Genomic DNA, 9,599 nt, shown 5'->3' with positions numbered 1-9,599 from the left:
ACCACCTTTTATGGTTTCTATTTAATACTTTAAGTTTAATAATCTGAGTGTTGGCGTTTTAGGATTGCCTCTGGTATTCCCAGGACCTTATATCTTATATGTGTGGGACTTTTACCATATTGAGAATCTCTGGTTCTCACCCCATATTGTGTTGTTGTTTTTCAGATACAGGTCGAGAGACACCTCGTTAGGCGTCTAGACTTTTGAAGCGAAGTGGTTATCGGGTTACTTTTTGATTGTATAGTCGTGTATATATATGTACTTAGTTTTCTCTTCACATGACTTGTTTCTTTTGACCCTCTTAGAAGGTTATGGAAAGGCAGGATTTTGTTTATGTAAATTTGGGTTTTGGATATATATATATTCTACGGCCAGTCTTGACTTTGCGGGTTGAGTTAGGAGCTTGTTATTCTGTATCTTTGACCCTTTATTCCTTTTTTGGTTATCTTATGCTTGCTAACTCTAGCTTTCTTTGTACGCAAGTTAACGCGTTTTTTGAACATTGCGCTGTTATTCCATGATTTTTATTTCTTCTGTTCTTTAAGACTCCTAGTTTATTATTTTTTCTGCTATTATATGTACAATTTTTATTTTAAAGGTCGTAATACCACATCACCTCTGTTTTACGGTTTAAGCGTAAAGCTCTGTGTAGTAGGGTGTTACACGCTGCACTTCTTCGCTGTCCGGTCCGACATCACCCCGCCAACACCGCATATCCTCCCGCCGCCAACGCCCAGCCTCTCCGCGTTCGGCTTGCGCGTCGTAGCAACGGGAGATCGCGCCGCAGTAGCTACATCCTCATTACCGCTGCCTACCCGCCGCAAGCCGCCGCCCTCGTCGCGCCGTTCGAGACACGTTATCTTCGTCGTCTGTCCTCCCTGTTGCCTGTTGTTGCTGTTGTGCCACACCTTATCGACGCCGCCCTTCCTCCCACCGATTCAACTCCTCCTCCTCTTCCATCTCTGGCTGCTGCGTGTTCGAGTTCGAAGCACACAGAGTAGATTCACAATCTTGCGCTAGCCGAATTTGTCATTGCGCCGCTGCTCCATTGCGAGGATCTCCTCTCCTGCCTCCATGCGTCGCTGTTGACTCTCTCCACCCTGCAAATGTGCTGGATGTTCAATTCACTAGGTATGTAGATGGTTATTTTATTTCTTAATTGGATGGTTATTTTGTTCAATTCAGTTTAAGTATATACAATTAACAAATGTTAGATGGTCATTTCACTAGGTTGCCGGATGATTATTTTAATAATTACGTGGATGGTTGTTTGATGACAATCCCGCAACGATGATGGAGGATCGGGCTACAGGGGTGGACGATGATGGCCGGTGAAGGAGCTTCTAACGCCGGAGAGGTGAGATGATTGATGAGGGTGGGGTAGCAGACGGTTTGGAGGAAAGAGGGTGCTTGGGTGAATTCCTTTGATAAATTAGGGTTGAGATGGTTAATTTTTTGAAATAATTGTTTGAGTTTTTTTTGACTTAGGTAATTTAAAGAGTTTTCTTACTTTTTTTTCCCTTGTATTGGGCTAAATTCGGAGCCCATTATTCATACGGTTTAGATTCTTCGTTGTCTTCTTAGCGAAATTGAAAATTGTATTTAATATAGAATTTTATTTTGATACTATGTCAGTGTAAAATCGTTTTACACATGTATCTAATTACATAATATCACATTAATAAAAATAACTATTTTTTATATTGATAGCGTGAATAATCATCCAAAAAAATAATTATAATTGTACGACTGTATAAAATATTTTACACTATTAATATATCAAAATTAAACTTTTTAATATAATACAAAATAATTTTTGAAAATTAATTTGATGTAAAAATAAAATTTTCTAAGATTAAGGTGAATCTATTCCAAACTTTTTGTACCTGCCATCTCATCAACAACAACAATAATACGAGCAATACTACCTATACAGTAAATATTATTATTGGTTAATTTGATCAGTAGTATCTAATCAATAATAATTTATATTTATATTTATAAAAATCTTATATATAAAAAATATATAATTTATATTTATATTTATACATAAAAATTAATATAATTTTTATTTATATTTTTAAAATTTATTTATTAAAAACAATTTAATATTTATACTAATTAAATACTAACAAAATATATTAATTTCTCTAATAATAATACTAATAATTTACTTCCCAAAAGAGAGAGTACAAGAAACACGTTGACCGTGAATATTCCGTTTATTAGCCTTAAAATATTTTTCTTCATTCTCTCTCTCTCTCTCTCTCTGTTTTCTGGTTGAAAGTGAAGAAGCAGGGTTTATGGCCTCCACTCACAAAACCCTCTGTTTCTCTTCTCTTCTATTTTTCTTCACTCTTTCACCTCAAATAACCCTTTGACACTCCCATATTTACCCTTTTTGCCACTGCTTCAAACCACACCTTCTTCTTCTTCTTCCACAGTGGCAGCTACAAGGTTATAGCTTGAGTTGAGAGTGGTTTGTTGTTGAAGTAGCTGTTGTTATGGCTATGGGGCTCTCAACTCACAGAACCCCTTTGATAAGACCATATTGCCCTTCTTGCTTCCGTGTTGCTCTCTCCTTCTTTGCTTCTCAGTCACACCACAACAGGTTCATTACCAAAGTTCTCATCTTTTCCCCATTCGGTATCTTCAAATTATTATAATACTGAAAAAAAAAGGAGTTTTCTCTGTCAATGTAATGTTGGGATTTTGATAGAAAATGGAAAGTCACATCTGTTTTTCTTTCTGTTTGTTTGTTTCTTTGCTTAATATTCCTGTTTTCTTTTTCCACTATTAATATTGTTCTTATGATTGCTGAATAATGTATAGAACAGACGGTGAGTCTAATGCTGCTAGCTTGTGAATTAGAGGTGGAAAGTTTCTGTTCTAATATCTAAATATTGCACTAGGTAGTAGTCTTGTGCATTGTGTTTGTTTGTGTGAGTGGTGCATAGAATGTTGAGTTGTGTTGGTTATTTGTTTTTGTTTATTATCTCTTCTTAGGAAGTGGATTAGTTGAATTGAATTCATGGAAGCATTTGGTCTGTTTTGGACTACTATTGAGCTGAACTATCTTTTTATTTTCTGGCTTTGATTGGTTTCTCTTTTCAATTTGAATCTTTAAGAGAGTCAATGGTGAATTTCAAGAGTTCAAGTTTGGAAAGTCAATATGGTTTTCTGTTTTTCTTTGTGGTGTTATGCAATCTCTAATTTCCCGTTTCATTACCGGTTTTTGGTATTGTTTTGTTTGCCCTAGGTGATTGTTATTGTCTTGCAACTTCTTCGTGATAAACTGAAGAGTTGAATAGGCTATATCATTGTATTTATTGGTAACTTTTTTTTATTTCTTTGTATGATATGAACAGGAGAAAAAACAATATTCTCCAAATCAGCACTGCATATAGGAACTCTCTGAAAGACTCATACTGTAAGAAGAGAGGGAATTTTGGGTCGAATAAATGTAACAGTATGGAGTATAACCATAAATTTCTACACAAGATTCCAGTTAATATTTCATCAAGGAAATTTTCAACTGTGTCAACGGCCGGTTTGGCTTCTTGGAATCCGAGATTGTCCGGAATTTCTGCTGATAGCAAAATATGTGCTCGTAGTAGGAAGGCGTGGGAAGAGGCAACAAATAAGATACAGGAAAGTAAAATGATATGCAATGGACTGAACAGGTTTCACCAGAGCAATTCTAGTTATGAATCTAATACATTATCTTCCAATGATTTTGAGGCTATTCCGAAGAATTTGAGGTGCAATATTGAGCTACAGGGTCGCGGTGGACCTGCCTCACCTTCTGTGTTGAACAATTCAAATGTTTTTGTAGAGAATGAAGAATTTTGCACCCAGTCGTTCGTATCTTCACTTGATACAGCTGAAGCGGCTGTTCCTATAATTAATGGCAATCATGGCTTGGATACAACTGCGAAGGCTGCAGCTAACACAACATCTACTAGACAGGAATATCGTACCACTAAATCGAAACTTAAAGACAAGCTCTGTAGTATCTACGAAGATATATTGGTTGTTGATAATATTTCTCTTGCAGAGAAAGTAGCAAAGATGCTTACAGTAAATTACAGGCATCTTATTCATGCTTGTGATACTGAGGTATAAACCTTGACTGTGCTAACTTTTGTTATGGTCGTTCCCTGGTTGCAATGGTGTTCATAATTTCATCTTTTTCTAACACCTGTATACTCTGAACATAAATTCATTGGAAATTTTCCTATCATTTTATTATAATCTTTCTTCAATTCATTGCACATAAAAAATTGTACGAGTTTCTTGGCAATTTGTATTCACAATTTTTAGGCACATAATTTTTTTTTCTCGGTTCATAGGTGGCCAAGATAGATGTCAAGCAAGAAACACCTGTAGATCATGGAGAGATAATATGCTTCAGTATATATTCAGGACCAGAAGCTGATTTTGGAGGTGGAAAATCCTGTATCTGGGTAGATGTTCTTGATGGTGGGGGCCAAGAGATTTTTGATAAATTTGCCAAGTTTTTTAAAGATCCGTCCATAAAGAAGGTGAACTTTTCTTTCATATTGTTCTGCCTTCTATCTATATTCTTTACCCTATTACTCTTCTCGACATATAGCACCTCGTAAGCCTTAGTGGCTTGATTTCACCTGTGTAAATGATTCTTTTAGAGAGATAAAACCATACCTTTTCCCCACCCGATAGCCCAAGTTTAAAGATAAATTGATCCTTGATGTGATATCAGATCCTCTTGTTCAAGTGAGTGCAGTCCGTGCGCCTCTACTCTTATTGATGAACCATGTGAAGAAATTTTCAGCCTTGCAAGTGTTCATCCCTTGTTCTGTAATGAACTAAGTAATTGGTTAAACGATTGTTCCTCTTTATCTTTTCATGTTTCATGTAGAAGGGTTCATGCCTTTTTAGTGAAGCATTTGTCATTCCATAAAAAATTGACACAACGGATCTTGCATCACAAACTCACATTGGCTTTGTGACTTATGTTGAAAATAATTTTAAAATGGCTAAGTCAATGGTGCTTTTTGTAGGTCTGGCATAACTATAGCTTTGATTGTCATGTTATAGAGAACTACGGATTTAAGGTTTCTGGATTTTATGCTGACACAATGCACATGGCACGACTGTGGGATTCATCAAGACGTTGGGTCGGTGGTTATTCTCTTGAAGCACTTACAGGTGACAAAGAGGTCATGTCTAGGACTACGCTGACTTGTGAAAAGGATTTGATAGGTAAGGTGTCAATGAAAACTATATTTGGTCAGAAAAAGGTGAAGAAGGATGGTTCAGAGGGTAAAATAGTTAATATTGCTCCCGTTGAAGTGCTTCAAAGAGATGAACGTATACCTTGGATATGTTACTCATCCTTGGATGCTAGAAGCACTCTAAAGCTTTATGAGAGTCTAAAGAATCATCTATTGGATATGCCTTGGAAATTCGATGGAGTACGTGTTTCAAATAAAACTATGTATGATTTCTATAAGGAATATTGGCAGCCATTCGGTGAGCTTCTAGTGAAGATGGAATCTGAGGGAGTGCTAGTTGATCAGTTTCATCTTCAAGAGATTGAAAAAGTGGCTAAAGCACAGCAAGAGGCTGCTGTTAATAGATTCCGAAAATGGGCATCTAGGTATTGCCCTGATGCCAAGTATATGAATGTGGGGAGTGATGTACAGTTGCGGATACTGCTCTTTGGTGGCACGGTTAACAGGTGCACATTATATAAATCTCTTGTGCAGCACTTGTTTCTACCTTATAAAGTGAGAATTTGGATCTTGAAAATTTTTCTCATACAGTAAAGTTTTGAAAAACCAAGAGATCTTTGTTTTGTTAATATCATCGTAATTGTGTCAAATTTTCTATTTATTAGTTTCTTATTTTGGGGCATAACTGCTTTAACCTCATTCTTCTTAGCTTGAATTCTTGAAATAATTCAATTGAAATCTATAAAATTATTACTTCCATGCTCTCTAAAGTCTCTGCTTTGTACCTTTTACTTTCATGTAAATTTGGTGTCATTACTCTTTCATAGAATAGAAGTCACTCCAAACTTATTCTCTGACTCATCTGTTGCAGGAGAAAATATTTGCATTTCTTTTTTATTCTTTGCTGTTTGCAATCAACTGGTTAAATTATATACATTAGTAAAACTCTCATTGTCTCATTGCTGCTTATCCGTTACAGGAGAAACCATGACGAGATGATCCCGACTGAGCGGATTTTCAAAATTCCCAATGTGGATAAAGTGATTGAAGAAGGAAAGAAGGCTCCAACAAAATATCGTGATATTAAGTTGACTAGCATTGGCTATCCCCTGCGGACTGAGATGTACACGAGTAGTGGTTGGCCTTCAGTTAGCGGTGATGCTTTGAAGGTCTTGGCTGGCAAAGTTTCTGCAGAATATGACTTTGATGACTTTGATGACGATTGTGACTTGGAACTTGATGATGATTTTCGAAATTCTTATCAAACTGAAGTTAAACCTGTAGAAATAGAAAAATCTGCTTACGGAACAGCCCTTGCTGCTTTTCCAACAATGGAAGAAGGGAGAGAAGCCTGCCATGCAATTGCTTCTTTATGTGAAGTCTGTTCAATTGATTCTCTGATTTCTAACTTCATCCTTCCCTTGCAGGTAACTCCTCTTTTTTCTTACAAAATTTCTGTATTGTTTTCTTTTGCTATTCTGGTTTTGTTTATCAAATTATCCCAGTAAAAGTTGTTTCAAATGTATTCGAAGGCTAGTATATATTTGTTTTTGCATATCTTCGAGAGGATGTTGGTATATCATAGCATTCATAGATTGTATGTGTATCTTTAATTTTTTTGGAACAATTTTTATTTTTTATTTATTTTTTATATCTTCTATGCGATAGCTTGGTTTGTTTTCCGTGGCAGGGATGCAATATATTAGGAAAGGACCACCGTATTCATTGTTCCATAAATATCAATACTGAGACAGGACGCTTATCAGCAAGAAGGCCGAGTCTGCAGGTTCTTCTAACTCCACTCCCTAGACTTACCAATGTTTTATATTTTATATATGATAGGTCGTTTTAGCATCGTTTGATTCATATAGTCGATGTCACCTAGTGGGACAAAGCTTAGCTGTTCGCCTATTTGGTTTTGTTGCATTCTCAGCAAATTTATTACAATAATTTGAGCTTAGAATTAGGTAGATGCACTATGAATATTTGAACCAACATTCAAATATGGATATCTCATGGACTAGTTTGATCATTGGCTTTTTTAATGCAACATGTTTAATCCGACTCACATATAATTCGTAATCAGAATCAACCCGCTCTGGAAAAGGACCGTTACAAAATTCGTCAAGCATTCATAGCTGCTCCTGGGAATTCTCTCATAGTTGCTGATTACGGTCAGGTTAGTAGTTTACGTTCCCATTATAATTCAACAAACAAGAAGAAAATTCATTCAACTGATGTAGGTTTCTCTTTTTTTTTTTCAGTTGGAACTTAGGATCCTTGCACATCTTGCTAACTGTAAGAGCATGTTGGAAGCCTTTGAAGCCGGCGGAGATTTCCATTCAAGAACTGCAATGAATATGTACCCGTATATTTGTGATGCAGTTAACGAGAAGCAAGTGCTTCTTGAGTGGCATCCTCAGCCTGGTGAAGACAAACCCCCAGTTCCACTCCTGAAGGTAAATCGACTTTCAACATGTCGATGCTAATAACCTTGCATTTCATTTTGACTTATTGGATTTATTTTGACATATTTCATTTCAGGATGCCTTTGCTTCTGAAAGAAGGAAAGCTAAAATGCTTAACTTCTCGATTGCATATGGAAAGACACCAATCGGGCTTTCTAAGGATTGGAAGGTACCCCAAACTCTGACTTATTGTAAAGGATTTACATGGGGTGAGTGGTTTGATTATCTTAACAAGATTGCACATATTTTTCTTAGGTTTCTGTGAAAGAAGCGAAGAAAACAGTTGACCTTTGGTACAATGATCGAAAAGAGGTGCTGAAATGGCAAGAGGAACGTAAGAAAGAAGCTCTCGAGTCTAGTTGTGTTTACACATTGCTTGGGCGATGTCGTCGGTTCCCTTCGGTTGACCAAGCTACCAACTATCAGAAAGGTCACATCGAGCGAGCAGCTATTAATACTCCAGTGCAGGTCCTTAATTCTTTAAAAATGCATCAATGCTGTAGTCCTCTACTATACTTTCAAGTTTGAAGACCAGTTATAATACTCTTGAAACGTACTCATCGATCTCTATCTACAGAGCTTTCTCTTCTTACTTTTCTTTATTTGTCGAATGCAACAGGGTAGTGCAGCAGATGTTGCCATGTGTGCTATGTTACAAATTTGGAATAATGAACAGTTGAAGGACCTTGGATGGAAGTTACTTCTACAGGTTAGTGTTTATTTCTTGAATATTCTCCTTTTTTTTGTACAACAGTATGTGCTTATATCTTTTTATTAAGTTCTTTTCAAGTAGTTTCATCAATTTGAGTTTCGATTTTTTAAAAATTATAATAATATGTTCTACTTATGTTGAAGAAAATGGGATTGGTTAAGTTAGGTTATGGATTCTTTCGTCGAATAACATGAGAAAATCGACGACGTTTTTAGTATTGGATTGCTATAATGAAGAAGAATCCATTCATCTAGTTTTGTAAGATTTGGTTATAAACTTTCTTATTCCATATATATGCTCAAGCATGTGTAATGACCAAGCAGGTTCATGATGAAGTCATATTGGAAGGGCCAACAGAGTCGGCTGAGGTTGCGAAAGCCATAGTGGTTGAATGCATGTCAAAGCCCTTTAATGGCAAGAATATTCTTAAAGTCGGCCTCTCTGTGGACGCCAAGTGTGCTCAAAACTGGTATGCCGGGAAATAGAAGGTCAGGCGTTGGCGGTGTGGTGGGATAACTTTGCACCCTTTGTTAACAAATCCATGGCTTGTTTTGGGAGAGAGGTGTTAAACCTTCGGGGAGTATTGTCTGTTAAGGTTCTATTGGTGATTTGTAAATTTGTAATCAAAAGTTCTATGGAGGCAATTATATGCCCTGCATTGATTTCTAGGAAGATCGTTGTGACTATAGTTCTATTGTGTTGTTTAGGTGATGTCAAAGAATTGGGTTTTTAACTTGGTGGCTATCCATATGCGGTTGTTTTCATACAAAAATGATAGGTGAAAACCATTAGATGATAATTTAGTTAAATATATCAAATCATTTAACGGTTTTTACCTATTATTTTTACATGAAGATAACTTCACGTGAGTGATCAGCTTTTAACTTGAAAAAAAGGAAGCAAAGATGCTTATATCAACTGCATTAGCTAGCTGTTCTTATTACTGTTTTTAAATGTACAAATATATGTCATATATCGGATCTTCATGCAAACTGTATCATTTGTATTGTATATAGAGAATGAAATTTACTTAATTATGAGTGTGATCCATATTGTCTTAGGCTAATTAGTTCTTGCTTTGGTTCTAATTGTCTCCGTTTGTTTACCATTTTTCCTAATAAATTTAAGAAACGACAAATATAAAATATATTCATAAAAATGAAAATGTCATGTTAAAGCTTGATTTTCGATAAATACTCAACA

General features: G+C 36.0%; 1 protein-coding gene across 1 annotated transcript; it reads left to right on the top strand.

Annotated features, from left to right (window-relative positions):
• Window positions 1-2,266: 2,266 nt before the first annotated feature.
• LOC130982873 (DNA polymerase I A, chloroplastic/mitochondrial) lies at window positions 2,267-9,430 on the top strand. The gene is made up of 12 exons (XM_057907003.1): window positions 2,267-2,611; window positions 3,369-4,119; window positions 4,353-4,544; window positions 5,043-5,722; window positions 6,196-6,643; window positions 6,907-7,002; window positions 7,303-7,395; window positions 7,481-7,675; window positions 7,761-7,853; window positions 7,940-8,152; window positions 8,304-8,393; window positions 8,720-9,430. Exons 1-12 carry the CDS (start codon window positions 2,505-2,507, stop codon window positions 8,879-8,881), a joined length of 3,120 nt encoding a protein of 1,039 aa, XP_057762986.1. The 5' UTR covers window positions 2,267-2,504; the 3' UTR covers window positions 8,882-9,430.
• The last annotated feature ends 169 nt before the right edge of the window (window positions 9,431-9,599 follow it).

This window comes from Arachis stenosperma, chromosome 1 (genome assembly GCF_014773155.1).
Source record: "Arachis stenosperma cultivar V10309 chromosome 1, arast.V10309.gnm1.PFL2, whole genome shotgun sequence".
In the NCBI taxonomy this organism is placed as follows: Eukaryota; Viridiplantae; Streptophyta; class Magnoliopsida; order Fabales; family Fabaceae; genus Arachis; species Arachis stenosperma.
The sequence above is the reverse complement of the archived record's forward strand: the minus strand, read 5'-3'. Positions and strand labels throughout refer to the sequence as shown.

What these genes read in the sequence shown, in the direction of transcription:
- LOC130982873 (XM_057907003.1), top strand. Translation starts at nt 2,505, where the DNA reads ATGGCTATGGGGCTCTCAACTCACAGAACCCCTTTGATAAGACCATAT. An exon ending in CAAGAAGGCCGAGTCTGCAG is followed by an intron (nt 7,003 to 7,302) that starts GTTCTTCTAACT and finishes ATTCGTAATCAG; the next exon opens with AATCAACCCGCTCTGGAAAA. An exon ending in GGCTTTCTAAGGATTGGAAG is followed by an intron (nt 7,854 to 7,939) that starts GTACCCCAAACT and finishes TATTTTTCTTAG; the next exon opens with GTTTCTGTGAAAGAAGCGAA.